At 38.4% G+C, this 18,683-nt stretch overlaps 1 protein-coding gene across 3 annotated transcripts in view; it reads left to right on the top strand.

Annotated features, from left to right (window-relative positions):
• LOC307158096 (butyrophilin subfamily 1 member A1-like) overlaps window positions 1-18,683 on the top strand; it is a 34,501-nt gene that overhangs the window by 2,936 nt on the left and 12,882 nt on the right. Inside the window, exons 2-7 of one of the 3 annotated variants that reach the window (XM_079870376.1) lie at window positions 10,590-10,663; window positions 10,787-11,140; window positions 11,224-11,493; window positions 12,772-12,879; window positions 14,669-14,710; window positions 14,924-14,965. In XM_079870376.1, coding sequence (XP_079726502.1) covers window positions 10,606-10,663; window positions 10,787-11,140; window positions 11,224-11,493; window positions 12,772-12,879; window positions 14,669-14,710; window positions 14,924-14,965 — 874 coding nt within the window. In that variant the 5' untranslated portion in view covers window positions 10,590-10,605. Of the gene's footprint in view, window positions 1-10,533; window positions 10,664-10,786; window positions 11,141-11,223; window positions 11,494-12,771; window positions 12,880-14,668; window positions 14,711-14,923; window positions 14,966-18,683 lie in introns of those variants that run through there. The other 2 variants (XM_079870375.1, XM_079870377.1) reach the window with 2 other exon arrangements.

Raw genomic sequence — 18,683 nt, 5'->3', positions numbered from 1 at the left:
ACTTCCTGTTGGGCTGGCGTAAAACTTAGAGCACGAAAGTTGTTCGACCCGATGAGATCTATATGTACCGAGTTTCATATTATTACATGCAAGCGTGTCTGATTTATGGAATCCTACCGAAAACAATAGGGCCTTCGCCCTTTCAGGGCTTGGACACAACTAAATTGTGCCTAAAAATAAATAAAAAAAACATTAAGTATCGAAATTACACAGAGTTGCATGTAGCTATGGTGTTAGTTAACGTTCTCACATTTTAATGTTAACCATGCCATGGCTTTTTTGGACAAATATTATTGTGCCTTTAGTCTTTCAATCATATTCTAGGGGGGGCCGGTGCCACCCCATGCCCCCATAAAGACCATAAAGATTGAAATTTAAGACCTACACGACGCATTATCCAAGTTAGATAGATAGTTGCCTCTGGATCATTAGAGTATCTATCTATCTATCTATCTATCTATCTATCTATCTATCTATCTATCTATCTATCTATCTATCTATCTATCTATCTATCATTATCTGATGTGTGTGTGTGTGTGTGTGTGTGAGAGAGAGGGAGAGGTAGATTTTTTTTTATAGAAAATTGTACTTTTGCATATTATACTGTAAAAGCACAATTATTGTTGATTTTAGTAGATCATAGTTGATCATAACTAGAGAGGAAATGATGAGATGATTAAAGTGACTAAAATTATCACGGTTATCACAGAATCCTGTTCAAAAAGTACTAATACTACAGAATGAAGTCAATTCAACAAGTTTTATGTCGAAAAACAGCAAATAACAAATTGATTAGCATCAATATGCACTTTTTGTTTACATAAACATTAAAATACCATTAAAAATGATGGCCAGATTTTAAAAGAGTGTCTTGCAACATGTTATCTACTAACATGTACAAGTTAAAATAAAGTTTTGACAAAAAAGGTTTTATACAAAGATAAACCTCATATTTCAGCCTTTAAATATTTTTTTATAAAAAGAATGAGTCAAAAAAGATAAATTACTGACATTTACACATTAGCTTATATTTATTAGTAGTGTTTGGGTGCACCCCCATCCTTCATGTTGACTTTATGGAAAGGGGTGATTGATTGGTTCCTGTCACATGACCTGCGGTGTGTTTGCGGCATTCTGAAAAGTTTAGATTTTTCTCATCTCGTTGCGCCTGGTAAAAAAAATTAGTGCGTTGCTTCAATTATGAGTGCGCTTGCCGCGCGCCTACATTTGAACAAACTTGAGCGTGCAAAAGACGCGATATGTGCACAGCAAAATCCCCAGAGTTAAATTAACTCTGCTCAGAGAACATTTGGTCCCTCTCTACATAGAGTTAAAATAACTCTGAAACAGAGTTAAAGTTAATGAGATACTTAAGTGATTAATTAAGTAATGATTGGGCATTAATGATGAACACCTGCTGTCAACAAGCAGAATCACTGAAGGAAAGAGAAACAAGAACAGAAAAAAGAGAAACACAAGAACTACAACTGACTTCCAGCCACAGATGAAATCAACTGAAGACAAAATAAGACATTAAATCTCTCAAGACCTCAGCAGAGGAGGATTAAACAACTCCACAAACAGCATTACCAGCTTCACTTATTACTAACCAGACTGACTTTATTTCTGTCATACATTTACAGAAGTTCGTATTGAGAATTAACAGAGGTTTAGATGTTGACGATTTATTGAAAATGGTTGGTCACCATAATGGTGATGAGTGTTTCTTTTAGTTGGGCAGTTTGACTCTTAGCTTATTTTTTTGTGAGTTTGTGTTATTTGTAACAGTTTTTACCAAAACATGTAATTTGTTACAAAGAATGCCAGACACAAAGATGTTCAGGTTATCTAGTTTTCAACAACAAAAAGTAGAATGATGCACTTATATCATCACTGTCCAAAAGTGATCATTTGATGTTAATAGATTATATTCACTAACAATACTGTCTTGGCACAGACTGGACATTTTGAATTTTTTAAATACATAATAGGGGAATTATTTTTTATTTAAGACACAGACATCAAGAATCAGCATATGAATCTCAACAATGGTGACATGTTTCATGCCGCAATGCGTAATATAGTACACATATTTAGCGAAATACTCTCTATAGCTCTTTTTTTTTTTCTAGCCAACTAACCTGCTATAGTCCATTATGGTCATTAAATGGCTTTCCTGAAAAAAAAATGTTATATGACATAATTGTTCTCCAGCTGTTTTATTGACCCTTTCCGCGGTTAAAAAACACTGATTGATCGATATTATGTATGATGAATATACATTTCGGTAAGTTGTACTGTTTCATTCGTGTTTATTTACTATTAAGTTGAGATGATCGGTTCACGTGCCTCTAGAGATCCGTCACGTCACATTTACAAACACCAAAACGGTATTTATTGTTTGAATTTCATAATAAAATTGACAGAATCTGAGAGCTGAGCTTTTTTTATATCATAACTAACCTGCTCTGTCTAACGTTAGTCTGTCGGTCTCCGTGTAGAGGGCTGCATTGGGATTGAGTCCCGCCGGGAAGATGAATAGTAGACTGGCTAGGCTATCGGGGACATCTAAAACGCTTAGGCTACCTCCCGATCCCGTAGTGTTTTTTTTAGCCGCCCATTCCCGCCTGCAGCAAAGTTCAAACCGCCCGCTCCCGCGAGATTTGCGTAACAATACAGAGAGAAAACTGCAAAGTTCTCGAAGTAGTGTGTGACTGCATGGCCGGCCGAAGGAAGTTTTGTAGCCATACAGCAGGGCTACTGTACAAAATTAAAGATGAATAGATAAAAATAACATTTCGTACAGCTACATCTGCTACAGCCGCCAACAGGACCAACACTCTACTTCCTTAGCAGCAAGGCACGCAGTAATGGCGGCGCTGCTTTACTCCGTGTTTCGCCGGAATGACTGGATAGCTCATGACGTCATAAACAGTGAAGCCATCGCGCCGCCATATTGGTATTCCCTAGTGAGCTCACACACCGCTATTGAATCAATATAGTTGGGGGCCTTAAGCACATAAATAGGTAATTTCGCACAAATTCATCTAAAAGCGCCAAATTTGGCACAGATGTAGCTCAGGTCATACCGAAATGATTTAGCTAGGGCGCCGGAGGCAGCGACCCTCGGGGCCAAGATGGCGGCCAAATCCAATATGGCCGCTGCCCGAAAAGGGTTGCGGCTTTAACTTTTGAACCACATGAGTTACAAATACAAACTTGATATGTTTTTCAGCTTAAGTGATCATGAGAAACACATAGGAATGTTTATATTTATGACCCAGTATATCTGGACCCCTTAATCCTCCAATTCCAATATGGCCGCTGTCCAAAAAAGCAGTTTGGGCTGTAATATGTGGCCTTCCACACCATTGTTCGCGCAAATTCATCTACAAGCACCAAATTTGGCACAGATGTAGCTGAGGGGATACTGAAATGATTTAGCCAGGGCGCCCGAGCCAATGGTCCCTGAGACCAAGATTGCGACCAAATCCAATATGGCCGCCGCCTGAAAGGGTTTCGGCTATAGCTTTTGAGCCAGATGAGATACAAATACAAACTTGATGTCTGTTTTACCTTCTTTGACCATGGGAAACCCATAGGAATACTTACATTTATGATTGGGTATATCAGGACCCCCCAAATTCCCTAAATTCAATATGGCCGCTGTCAGAAAAACGGTTTTGTCTACAAATTTTGAACCAAATGCGCTACAAATGAGGATGTGGTGTCTATTTTATGTTTATTGACCACAGGAAGTCCATTGGCATATTTATATTTATGCTTGTGTAAGTCTGGAACCTGTATTCTTTTCAAAACTGTGGTTGAAAATCCTTTTTTTTTACCACAAGTTTGAAGGTTATTCTCAATGTTGATTCATTTCCTTATAAAAGTGAAATAGTTTTCAGTGTACCACAGGTGAATACATTTCAAAGTGTAATCATATAAGAAAGAATAAGACACAATTATAAATTGCAAGGCAATATTTATATTATGTTAAATTGTTAAAATAATAATATAGTCAATTTTTCAAAAACTCTTAAAGGTTTGCTTAGCATAACAAAAAAAACAGCAATAACATAAAAAACAACAGTGAATTCTCATGGTCTCTCACATGAATTATCATTATCACTCACAATCACCGGATCTCTCATTGTCTTCACCATCATTGTTTGTACAAGCACCCTCACATGCACATATAGAAGTGCAACGAACTCCGGCTTTACAGCACTTACAGTGCCCTCTACATGCTGTCTTGCAGCCACAGTGGAGGAGAATGGTGCAATCTTTACTGGCATCTCCGAGATTAGTCCAGTAAGGTTCCCAAGTCTTGCTCGTAGAGTCCCGAAACCATCCCCATGCATTAAACTCTGGGATATCTTGCTGGACAGCGGTTGCCTGATTCCAGTAGAAGCTGGCCTGCAGCAGTGCTCTTTTGATGTGCTGAATCAATGCAGCTTGGGTGGGTGGCAGGTTCTCGAGAGACTTGGTACCATTCGAGAAAAGGTGATGTCTAGCTTCATCTAAACGGCTGGAACCATATTTTTGGCCAAGAATTAATAATACCTCAGCACGTTTTACTAATTTGGTCCCTCGTTTTACTATATTGTGGCCACGTTGTAATTCGTCAAATCAAAATGAGGGAGGGAATTAGTTCAACGTGTCCACGATGTATTTAAACGAGGGAACAAATAAGTCGTCATAACAACGAATAATGTTGATCAGTGGAGAGGGCGCATAAGAACAAGCAGAGAGAGAGAGAGAGATTTTTTTTTTGATTTTTAGAAAAACTTTACTACACAATAATCATTCACAGAAATTTTACACATTATTTCATCTCAATTCATCAGAAAATAGTAAAGCATTGTTTTCAACTTCACAAAGTACATCTCCATAAGTCCAGATCTTTTCAAAATCCAATAAATTTTTCATATGAAAATAAAAAGAAAAATCATGCTTAATTCTCGCTTTTACAAGACCTTTAAACACACTCACTATATTGCATTCATTTCCATATTCAATTTTCTGTTTTCTACTTACATAAATAGACATTTTTGCCTGACCAATGATAAAATTGAGCAAACGCCCCATTTTTCTCTTTGTTTTTGAATCCTTAAAACCATAAATAAAAACATTTATACTAAATATTTCACCAAAATCATTAAAAATCACTTTCAACAATTCAAACAGAGGCTTCAACCTCTCACAATGTGCAAAACAATGAAATATTGTTTCCCTCTGTTCACAAAAAGCACAATTTTCTTTTACAAGTGGATTAAGAATAGAAATAAAAGCATTAACGGCAATAATGCCATGCATGATTCTCCATTGCAAGTCTCCAATAAACTTTGTCAATGGTGGCTTGTATAACGTACCCCAAATTGGCTTAAAACTAGAATCCACACTTAAGTGACATCACCAAGGATTGTCAGAACGATGCATCAATTGTTCTTTATTCAACACTTTTACACACATTTTATAAAAACTCTTTCCACCAATAAACATAATATTTCGGTCCTTCCAAACTTTTGACATTGTTAAAGGACAATTAGTATCTGTATCTGGCAAGTCTGGAGAAATCCTCATTACTGAAAACAAGTCCTCAGCATTTGACTCACTTTTTAATGTTGACAAGTTATAGAGAAGCGTCCATTCTTCTTCAGATAATGAGTCGCGACATTTTTTCAACATCTGTCCAACTATTCTTTCGGACCGAAGTCCTAGTCTTTGAGTCAATGCAACAGAGTTACTTAAATTCCATCCAGTCACTTCCACCAAGTCCTTCATTGTTATAATCTTCTCATTCTTCAGTCTTTGTTCAAACCATGGTACTATTTCACAAGACAAATTCAAACGAGATCCATTAATCAATGGTTCTAGCATTAACCAATGCAAAGATTTTCCATCAGTGGACCTTGTTATTTTCATCAAACTCCATGATTTTCGAACACCTTCATAAAAACAGGATATTTCTTTCAACCCCATTTTTAAAGAATTTGTCCAAAATAATTCTCTCTTTAATCCAAACTTTCCAACCACACTTAGAAGCTTAAAAGCTATATTTGTCCAAGACAGTTTCTGATACAATAGTATTTTAACAAACTGCAGTCTAAAAGCGTCTTTCCGCCTTGCGAGGTGTATTAAACCTTGTCCTCCCTCCTCTACAGGAAGGTACACAACACTCTTTGGAAGCCAATGCAATTTGTCCCAGAAGAAATTAACAATAGAGGTTTGAATCTTCTCACTGGGGGTTCTAATACTGCCAAGCGATGCCATAACATAGATGCCACTAAGTTGTTGATTACAAGAATTCTCCCTCTAAATGACATTTTTCTTAAAAGCCATTTCCACCTCCCCAGTCTTCCTTGAACTCTTTCTAAAACATTTTCCCAATTCTTTTGCATTGTGGTCTCATCACCCAAAAATACTCCCAAATACTTAAAACCTTTATTTGCCCATACCATTCCACCAGGCAAAATCAGGTTTTCAGCCTTCCAATCACCCATTAAAAAAGCTGAACTCTTTGACCAGTTAACTTTTGAAGAGGAAATTTTACCAAAATTTTCAACAATTTCTGTTAGTCTGTTAATGTCTTGTTGATCATTCACTAAAACAATTACATCATCAGCATATGCTGACATTTTTACAGTTAAAGCAAGCACTATCATATTTGAAACCACAAATACTCTCCCTTATTTGACTTAACATAGGTTCCAAAGCAATTGAATACAACATACCAGACATTGAACATCCTAGACATTGAACATCCTTGTCTGATTCCTCTTCCTACCTTAAACGGAGCACTCAAGCCACCATTGATCTTCAATATGCTTTCAATGTCCTCATAAAGGACCTTTATCATGTCTATAAAAACAGGAGGAAAACCAAAAGCTTTAAAAGTATCCCATAAATAAAAATGTTCCACCCGGTCAAAAGCTTTTTCCTGGTCCAGTGAAATCAGACCGCACTTTAGGCCAAAAAGCCTAGAAACCTCTAAAACATCTCTAATTAGTGAGATGTTATCCACAATCGATCTTTCAGGTATACAATATGACTGATCTGTGTGTACTATCATTCCCATCACTTCTTTTAGCCGGTTAGCCAAGGTCTTAGATAGGATTTTATAATCAGCACACAACAATGCCACCGGTCTCCAATTTTTTATTTCCTTTAAGTCACCTTTTTTTGGGAGCATGGTTAAAACTGCCCTTCTACAGCTCTGTGGCAGCTTGCCTCCATTTAAGCTTTCATTCAAAACTTCAAGCAAATCTTCTCCCAAAAACTCCCAATAGGCCTTAAAAAATCAACAGGCAAACCATCAATTCCTGGTGCCTGGCCATTTTTTAAGCTTTGTAAGGAAACATATAACTCCTCCCTTGACAGGGGTTTCACTAATTCTTCAAAAGCATTTTTAGGCACCCGAGGAAGATCTTTATAAAATTGTTGTGCCATTAAATTATCTTCTTTATGCTCACTGGCATAGAGCTCTTCGTAGAACTTAGTTGCTCTTCTGCGTATATCAGCAGTTTTCCTAAGTTCTTTTCCATCCTCAGATCTTAAACAGTGCATTAACCGCCATTGGCCATTCTTTCTTTCCAAGCTAAAAAAGAATCTGGATGGGGCATCCATTTCAGATATATTCTGAAACCTTGATCTCACCAGCGCCCCCTGTGCTCTAACTCCAAGCAGATCAGCCAAAATTGTTTTTTTATTTTTCAGTGCCTTAAAGTTATCTTGATTACCTATGGACCCACATAAATTTTGAAGCTCCAAAACTTCAAATTCTAATTTTTGTATAGATCTTGTAATGTCCTTTGTCACATTGAAAGCATATTGATTACAAAACTGTTCGATTTGAAGCTTTCCAGCATCCCACCATTGTTGCAGTGAAATAAAATTTTCTTTTTGTAATCTCCATTTTTCTCAAAGATACCCAAGACATTTCTTAAAATTAGAATCTTCAATAAATGCACAATTAAAATGCCAATAAGCACTTGTAATTTTTATAGAATTAATATAAATAGAAGTAATCACCATAGAATGATCTGAAAAACCTACTGGACATATGTGACAACTTTTATAGCATTGAGACTGAAACTTATAACAATAAAATCTGTCCAACCTTGCCAAAGCAATGTGATTTTCTCTTACATGTGTCCAAGTGGATTGTCTTATATCGTCATGCAAGTTCCTCCAGACATCACAAAGTTCATTTGATTCAATAACTTGCAACAATCGACGTCTTGAAGCACTGTGAGGCTCTAAATGATTTCTATCGATGTCATTGGCAGTACAGTTAAAATCTCCACCAAGTATCAAATAATGCTCTTCACATTGATGAATTGTATTAGCAAGTGTGTTTAAAAAAATCATTCTTTCAGATGCATTGACAGGAACATAAACATTAATCAATTCCAAAATAATCTTGTCATATTTTGCTGTAACTTTTAATAACCTTCCTTTCACTATCTCTTCTACATTATAGGAATCTGGCAAGAATTTTTTGGAAAATAAAATTCCAACTCCTGCACTAAAAACACTGTTATGACTTAGAAAGATCTGCCCATCCCATTCTTTTTGCCATTCTACAGCATTTTCTTGTGTGCTATGAGTTTCCTGTACAAATGCAATATCTATACCTTTAATTTTCAAAACATCATATAGTTGTGCTCTCTTAACAGCGTCTCTCGCTCCATTTAAATTAATGGATAAAATTTTAAAATTACTCCATAGGAGAGAGCAAAACAAAAGGCACAACACATACACATTAATATTACTCCACCATTTGATCACTTTCATTTTGCATTATTTGAGAACTCAATCTTTGCACAATTTTCTTCAGCCGATACACATCTGGATTTGACAGACAATGTTCCCCTCTTCGCCTCATTGCCACTCTGGCTGACTCAATAAACATCGTCTGATCAGAAAAATGGTCAATGACTTCAACATTTCGCTTCCCCTTAGTGGATTGTAGAAAATGTCTTATTCGCTCCAAACTGTAACCACTAAAGTCTTCCAGATTTGTAAGAGAATCGACATTATCTCTTTCACTGTCTGATTCTGAAACCTCATCTGCACTACAGGACTCCCCACTAACTCCATCATCAGTTGCAACACCATCCTGAATTTTTTTATTAGATTTAGGCACAACTTCCCATTGATTTGTTTTTCTCTTAACTGTTGGAACTTTGAAAATGGTCTCATCATCTCGAAAAAGATCTGCTTGTAGCTCAATCAGATTTACTTCATCACTTCCCTGCGTTTCCTTTATATTCTCCTCTACCTCGTCCACATTTTTTCCTTTTTCACCAGCTACAAGCACCTGTTCTATTTCATTGCTCTCCTGATTCTTTTCCTCCGAATCTCCTCCCACAATGCTATTTTTCTGCGTTTCTTTCTCGGTGCATGAACGCATTGGCCTTCCTTACCACATCCAAAGCACTTCAAACTTTCAGTTGTCGCAAAAATAACGTAGTCAAAACCGTCAATCTTAAACTTCAGAACAATATTCAAATCCTCTATATCGCTCTTCAGCACCATATACTTGTCTCCTGAAAGAAACAACATGTTTCAATAATGGAGACTTACAACCTAAAGGAATCTTCCTTATGGTTGAATCTGACCATGTCTTGAAAGTTCACTCTCTAAAGTTTCGTCCTTAATGAAAGGGGGCACATTCGAAAGCATAACTTTCTTCGCTGGATTAACCAGAGGAAAAACTTTCACAAAGCTATCATTCAGCGTTATTCCTTTCTCAACAACCTCATTCACTTTTTCAATCTTATCCAAAAACAGGACAACAGCACCGTTCATCCTAGATGCAGACCGTACTGTTAGCCTATATCCAACAATTTTTCCGATCGCTATACTAACCTCCTCCACTGAACTCTCGATGCCAACCGGCACTTTAATTCCATGCCGCCGGGTGAGCTGGGCAAAACCCGCTCCTCCCGAACTCTCCATGGCCGCCAGTTTTAAAAACTGGCTAACCCTCCCCTATCCCACTCCCCCGCCTTACAGAGAGAGAGAGAGAGAGAGAGAGAGAGAGAGAGAGAGAGAGAGAGAGAGAGAGAGAGAGAGAGAGAGAGAGAGAGAGAGAGAGAGAGAGAGAGAGAGAGAGAGAGAGAGAGAGAGAGAGAGAGAGAGAGAGAGAGAGAGAGAGAGAGAGAGAGAGAGAGAGAGAGAGAGAGAGAGAGCCCTCTCACAGTCTTCTTCAGACAACACGAGCGCTGTTGCTCTCTCTCCCTCGCATATCAACATCGATTGACACGATAGTAAAAGGTCGGAAGACCGATTGTGTTTTATTCCTGGTATGCGGTGACTTTCCTGTCCCAATGATTTTTTTCATTTAATTTCGATTAATTTCTCTAAAATGAGTCACATATTTATAATTTATTTGTACTATGTAGATACACATTGTGTATTTGCTTTGTCTTTAACCAGTTTTCTTTGAACAGAAAGTTATTGTAAATGTGTTTCTCGCTTTTGGACATAAGGTTTAGTGTAAGTATTATTCTAAGGCAAAAAGCATGTATGCTGACACACTTTTCTGTAATGTTTTCTCTTTTTTCATATTTTATTTTTAGCATCTGCGTCTCAGAGATGAAGTGCATTTGTTTGACTCTCCTGCTTGTCAGTGGAATTACAGATTCAAGATCAGGTAATTTATTCATCATTGTAAATAATACTTTATAGTTATTGCACAGTACTGTTCATCTGGAACAACATTAGAGTAAAAACGTTTAGGCTGTGTAGTTCAGATCTGCTCTTTCTCTTGTAACAGAGCAGTATGAAGTAGTGGGACCTGCAGATCCTTTATTTGCTGTATCTGGTGAAGAAGTGACTCTGCCCTGTTCAGTCAAACCCAGCATCAGTGTTGTGGACATGAGAGTGGAGTGGTTTAGACTTGATCAGAAAGACTCACCACTAGTGCATCTCTATGATGATCATGAAGACAGAAACACAGATCAGATTCAGTCCTATAGAGGAAGAACAAAACTGATCCATCAAGAACTACAGAGAGGAAACGCATCACTCAAACTCTCAACAGTCCGAGTCTCTGATGAAGGACGTTATAAGTGTTTTATTCAGTCTAAATCCTGGTATGATGACGCCACTGTTGATGTCAGAGTTGAAGGTGAGGAAACCAGTGATAATGCTCTTTTCATGGAACAAACTAACTTTTCAGAATAACAACAGACAGTTCTTGTTGATCTGCAGCTGTAGGACGTCCTCCAGTGATCACTGTAGATGGGTTTGATCGTTCAGGAGGGCTTCATCTACAGTGTGAATCTGAAGGTTGGAATCCTGAACCTGATCTTGAGTGGCTGGACAGTGAAGGAGTCAGTTTGAGTTCAGAAACTAATGAGACACACAGAAACACAGCCAGATTCAGTGTCAAACACACCATCATTGTTTATCACAGTGGCAAGATTCACTGCAGAGTCAAACTGAGACATCACATGCTGGAGACACTGATTAACACCACAAGTAAGTAATGACACATCTGTTAATGTACTTGTCAGTTATGTTTCACATTATATTTTTAACCCTTGTGCATCCTTATGGACATTTTTGGATTTTTCAGTTTTGTTTTTTTGATCACTTTGCCTGTGTTAATGCTAACTGCATAAAATTTGGCACAGTGTGTATTTTTATTGGAATTTTACTATTTCACCGCCATTTCCTTTAAAAAATCTATTTTGCACTAGTTACACAAAATACTTCCCTCTCAGTGCCTTTTGGACAAAAATGTCCCCATTGAAACCCATTAAAACTGCACTTTTTTATCCCAGGACCATTTAACTATAAAATGATACAATCTTTATTAATGGGCTTTCATTCTGTTGGCAAGGCTTCAAAATTTAAATTTTTACTATTTTTTTATCAGATGGTGCCATTTTTTCAGGTTTGGCCTATAAAGCAAATACTTGCTATATTCCTGTTTTCTGCTTCGGGAATATTATAGAGCCAATTGGATAAATTATGCAATGATAATTGTGTGGGTGTGTTGGTATGGATGTCAGAGTGTGGTTGGTATGTGTGTTATAAAAAAAATATGTGTTTGTGTGCATGTGTGTGTTTGTAGTATTGAGAGAGAAAAACTCTAGCCTGACTACGTCAGACTTCCTAGCAGAGTCTGGTATTACCAGGCTAGAAAAACTCAACTGCAAATAACAAAGCCAATCGCTGTGTTCACCAGTGGAGTTTTGCTGGCATCCAATGGGGAAAGTCTGGTACTGCGCCCAAACAAAATCTTACCGAAAGCTCATTTCTTGAGATATCAACCTCAAAATTGGAACACAAATTATTTAGATTTATGGCTTTGATTTTCCACCGTTTTAGAGTTCAACTTGTTTCATAAAATATATATTGTATATAAAATAATGTTCATAAATAATTTTCATAAACTTAAACCTATATAACTTTTTTTTTGGATGTACTTTTTTTTTTTTTATTAAACTTCAGCAATAATCTACCAAGGGTATTCTTTAAAATGATACCAAACTTAAGTCTGTGCTCCCAAGCGTCAACTTTTTATGACAGTTTATTGACATGGACATTTTTGTCCTCTATGTAGCTATATGTGTAACTTTTTTAAATTGGTGCACAAGGGTTAATTCAGCATAGTCTGCAATTAGCATTAGGTTTATAGTTTTGTATCAACATTTTACTGTGTATGTGCCATTCAGAACTGAACATCATGTAAACACCTGTAAAAATATGTTTGATTTACACAATGTGCTTATTTACTGATTTGTTTTGCAGATAATAGATTTATTTCTTGGAGGACGTCAGTCATCCTGAGTTCAGTTTTTGTTGTGCTCGTTGTGATTGCTGGAATACTGATAGCTGTGTTCACTCATAAAAACAGAGGTAAAGTTCTTGTTTTCTTGCTATTTTATGTTTTATGTACATAAGGCAGACTGGGGATAATTAATTTTTTACTCATTTCTATTTATGAACATCTGCATATCTTAAACACACACAGACATCAACAATCAGCGTATGAATCTCAACAATGGTGACAATCAAAATGTTCATTACGCAATGCATGCTGGGTGCCAGCATAGTACAAAACTCCCAGCATGCATTGCAGCATGAATAAATTATACAGCTGAATGGTCTTACCATTTTCTGTGTTTGCTTGTTTTTTTAGCTATTGTTTTTGTTGACTATTAATAACATAACTAGCACACTATAAATATTAGTTAAATTGGCCAAATTAAGGCTGTCAGTTTCTGCAAATGAAATGAGTTAAATGTTGTTTTAATTTAGTGCAATTGTGCTGGCAATATTTTACGCGACAATTTCTTACAGTTAAAAACTGCTTTACTTTGCAGGAGAAGCTGCTGCCAGTTAATTACTGCAAATTTACAGTGAAAGGTTTTACAGTAATGCCGATTTTTTTTTTTTTTTTTTTTTTTAAATGTTTAGTTGGAAGTCACGATTATGGTGATTATTGTTTACTGTCGTTACTTGAGCACTTGACCCTTCACTTTTCTCTAAATGAATTATTTTTCACCAATTGCAATAGTGTTGAATTGAGAACACTTGAGCATTGACAAAGTACAGTAGATCAGCTGAAGTTTGTCTGCTTTTATGACATTCAATTGCTTTTTATATTACGGTTTAAATCACTGTTTCAAAGCAAATGCAGTAGTGAGGTTGAGACACCTACTGTACTGCAAAAATGCTTTTTTTTTAGTTTAACCAGTTCAGCTGTGATAGAACGATAACTAATGCATTTACACTGACACAAAACCGAGATTATCTGAAACAACATCTTTTGTGCAACAAGTTTAAACTGGTCATTTAGACACACTTAGACATCAACACTCTTCATACAAACCTCAACAATGATGACAATCAAAATCAAAAGCATGAAGCTTTTTGTTGATTGTCACCATTGTTGAGATTCATATGTTGATTCGTTAGCTGTGTGATTCTAAGTGCTACATTAGTTTACACTTTACAGCATAGAGCTCAGTCTCTGTTAAATCTCAGAAACAGCTTTTATACACTTGTGGAAAATCAAACTGCTAGTAATAAATAAAGCTGGTAATGCTGTTTGTGGAGTTGTTTAATCCTCAGCTGAGATCTTCACAGATTTAATTGATTTGATTTGATTTGCAGTTTATATGTTTCAATGGCTGACATCAGATTATTAATTGCCATAGAAAGGAATTTAAATGGTAATAAAAAAGCTGTCAACTGAAACATTTGAAATAAAATAATCATTTACAATTTAAATAAAAAAACAACAGAAATAAAATAATTATTTATTTGGTTGAACTAAGAACTAAGAAAATAAGCCAAATAAGGTGAAATCAACATGAACTTTGGTATAGAAAACTTAAAAAGTAAGTTCACTTTACTTTCATAGTTATTTCAACTAAATTCAAAAAGTTCAAAAAACAAAAATGTTCAAGTTGAAAATACTGAGTAAATACAGCTTAACTGAGTCCATGTAAAAAGATAACACAAGAAGTTAAGTAAAGTGTTGACAGTATAGGCGTGTAAGACAGGTATTGGCTCACTCATCTTCGTTGATGAAGTGAAGTACTGAGGAAAATGTCTTTTTCCCAAACACTACGGAAGGAAATGTATGTAAGTAAGCTATATAATTAATTCTGTTTTCTCGTCTTTTGTTTGGAATTTTCAGCACTCGATCAACTACCGGATGAGCACAGGAAAATACAACATGGTGAATCTGTCTTTATTAACTTATTTAAATCAGTATTAATGTCAAGTCTGTTTTTTTTTTTATCCTCAGAATATTTAATTAACAGACATTATGTATTCACATACTTGTATATCTCCTGTGATGTGTTATTACTCAATCCGAAATTTTATGTTATTAATGCTCATGTTGTCTGAATTCTGTTTTCTATTGTCTTTTATTCTGAATTTTCTTCAGCACACAAACAACTACAGGATGAGAAGAGCAGAATACAACATGGTGAATATGTCTTTATTAAAGGTTGTATCAGCGATTTCAGGCCCAAAAAAGGCCCAAACATAAATGATCACATTCATCTAATCTTCACAGTAAATTCCCTGGTGTTAAATTAACACTTCTCGGCGTTCATATGGGAACCACCAGCAGGGTGTTAAAAGTAACACTGAAGCAGTGTTAGAGTTAGTTAGATAATTACATGATTAATTGAGTGATGATTGTTTGATTATTGAAGACACCTGATGATAACAAGCAGAATTACTGAAGAAAAGAGAAACAAAAGAACTACAACTGACTTCCAGACACAGCCTTAGATGAAATCAACTGAAAGACATGAAATCTCTCTTATTACAAACCAGTTTGACCTTATTTCTGTTATTCATCTACAGAAGTTCTTTTTGAGAATGAACAGAGTTTTAGATGTTGATGTTTTATTGAAAATGTTTGGTTACCATTATGGTGATCAGTGTATCATTTAGTTGGATGATTTGACTATATATTGTTTTATTTTAAATGTTGTCTTTGTAACAGTGTTTACCAAAAACATACTTGTTGTGAAGGAAACAATAAACAAAGATGATCAGGTGATACATATTTCATCATTATAAAGAAAAAATATTGACAAATGTCATCATTGACCAAAAGAGATTACTTGTTATTAACAGATTTTTACCTATAGTATTATCAATAATTTTTTTTCCAAAGATCAAACATTCTGAATTTTAATTTTTAAAGTAATCTTTAGCATTGCGAGAAAACTAGTGATGGGAAGTTCGGATCATTTTACTGACTCTCTTGTTCGATCTCGTTCATCAAAATGAACAAATCTTTTTTCGAGTCATTTCGTTCATTTAAGGGGCTTTAAATGTTATACTTTTAACAGGCAAATTCCCCGAACACATCCACCTACGCAATCTTGATCATATTCTGAATTAAGAAATCATTATAATGCAGTCAAAAATAATTTACAGGGAACATAAATAATTACTTTACCTTCCGAGTCTTTCGTTCATTTTTCACGTGACAGACGCAATGAACGGATCGTGAATTACGAAACGACTCATCACTAGAGAAAACCCCCCAAAAAGAAAAACACACACACTAACATCAAGATTCAGCTTATGAATCACAACAATGGTGACATGCTTCATGCTGCAATGCATGCTGGGAGCCATTAGTTTTATAATATGGTGGCTCCCGGCATGCATTGCTGCATGAAGCATGTCACCATTGTTGAAATCATATGCTAATTCTTGATGTCTGTATGTGTCTAAAGTAATTTGCTCCACAAGGTATTTTAAAAATCACAATTCAGAATGTCTGACCTGTGGTAAGAAATTATTGTTGGTGAAAAAAATAAATAATAATCTATTAGTTACAAATAACCTTTTTTGCTCAGTTATGAGATTAGTAAATCATTCTAATTCATTATGGTTCAAATTACATAACATGATCATCTTTGTTTCTGGCTTTCTTTGTAACAACTTATGTGTTTTGGTAAACACTGTTACAAAGACCACAAACTTGCTTAAAAAGGCAAGAGTCAAACCGGCCAACTAAAGGAAACACTGATCACCATGATGGTGACCTTACAAAACCTATAATTTCCAATAAAACATCAACATCTACACCTCTATTAATTCTCAATAATTAGCTGGTAATAAGTGAAGATGTAATGCTGTTTGTGGAGTTGTTTAATCCTCCTCTCCTGAGATCTTGAGAGATTTAATGTCTTTTATCTTCAGTTGATTTCATCTCTGGGAGTCAGTTGTCCCCTCCTTGAACTGCCACCTTACCGTGGTGGAGGGGTTTGAGTACCCGAATGACCCTAGGAGCTATGTTGTCTGGGGCTATATGCCCCTGGTAGGGTCTCCCAAGGCAAACAGGTCCTAGGCGACGGGTCAGACTAAGAGCGGTTCAAAACCCCCTTATGATGCCAAAAAAAATGAGGACCGTGACGTCGCCCGGTATGGCGCAGCCGGGGCCCCACCCTGGAGCTAGGCCCGGGGTTGGGGCTCGTATGCGAGCGCCTGGTGGTCGGGCCTCCCCCCATGGGGTCCGGCCGGGCTCAGCCCGAAGGAGCGACGTGGGGCCACCCTCCCGTGGACCCACCACCTGCAGGAGGGACCGTAAGGGGCTGGTGCAAAGTGGATCGGGCGGCAGTCGAAGGCGGGGGCCTAGACAACCCGATCCCTGGACGCGGAATCTAGCTCTAGGGACATGGAATGTCACCTCTCTGGTGGGGAAGGAGCCTGAGGTTGTGCGTGAGGTTCAGAGATTCCGACTAGAGATAGTTGGGATCACCTCTACGCACGGCTTGGGCTCTGGAACCACACTCCTCGAGAGAGGATGGACTCTTCACCACTCTGGAGTTGCCCATGGTGAGAGGCGGCGGGCTGTGTTGGAGTTCACCCCGGTGAACGAGAGGGTCGTTTCCCTGCGCCTTCGGGTCGGGGATAGGTCTCTCACTGTCGTTTGTGCTTACGGGCCGAATGGCAGTGCAGAGTACCCGGCCTTCTTGGAGTCTCTGGGAGGGGTGCTGGAAAGTGCTCCGACTGGGGACTCCATCGTTCTACTGGGCGACTTCAACGCCCACGTGGGCAGCGACAGTGACACCTGGAGGGGCGTGATTGGGAGGAACGGCCCCCCTGATCTGAACCCGAGTGGTGTTCTGTTATTGGACTTCTGTGCTAGTTACAGCTTGTCCATAACAAACACCATGTTCAAGCATAAGGGTGTCCATCAGTGCACATGGCACCAGGACACCCTAGGCCGGAGGTCGATGATCGACTTTGTAGTCGTTTCATCCGACCTCCGGCCATATGTCTTGGACACTCGGGTGAAGAGAGGGGCGGAGCTGTCAACTGATCACCACCTGGTGGTGAGTTGGATCCGATGGCGGGGGAGGAAGCTGGACAGACTCGGCAGACCCAAACGTACTGTGAGGGTCTGTTGGGAACGCTTGGCCGAATCCCCTGTCAGAGAGATCTTCAACTCCCACCTCCGGCAGAGCTTTGACCAGATCACGAGGGAGTCTGGAGATATTGAGTCCGAGTGGACCATGTTCTCCACCTCCATTGTCAACGCAGCCACTCGGAGCTGTGGCCGTAAGGTCTCCGGTGCCTGTCGAGGCGGCAATCCCCGAACCCGGTGGTGGACACCGGAAGTAAGGGATGCTGTCAAGCTGAAGAAGGAGTCCTACCGGGCCTGGCTGGCTTGTGGGACTCCTGAGGCAGCTGATGGGTACCGACGGGCCAAGCGGACTGCAGCCCGGGTGGTTGTGGAGGCAAAAACTCGGGCCTGGGAGGAGTTCGGTGAGGCCATGGAGAAGGACTATCGGTCGGCCTCGAAGAGATTCTGGCAAACCGTCCGGCGCCTCAGGAGGGGGAAGCAGTGCCCTACCAATGCTGTTTACAGTGGAGGTGGGCAGCTGTTGACCTCGACTGGGGATATCACCGGACGGTGGAAGGAATACTTCGAGGATCTCCTCAATCCCGCCGTCAATCCCGCCATCACGTCTTCCATTGAGGAAGCAGAGGCTGAGGGCTCGGAGGCGGACTCGTCCATCACCCAAGCTGAAGTCACCGAGGTAGTCAAGAAACTCCTCGGTGGCAAGGCACCGGGGGTGGATGAGATCCGCCCTGAGTACCTCAAGTCTCTGGATGTTGTGGGGCTGTCTTGGCTGACACGCCTCTGCAACATCGCGTGGCGGTCGGGGACA

Source organism: Squalius cephalus, assembly GCF_949319135.1.
Source record: "Squalius cephalus genome assembly, chromosome: 1".
Classification (NCBI taxonomy): domain Eukaryota; kingdom Metazoa; phylum Chordata; class Actinopteri; order Cypriniformes; family Leuciscidae; genus Squalius; species Squalius cephalus.
Note: the sequence above shows the minus strand (reverse complement) of the source record. Positions and strands in the feature narration are given on the sequence as shown.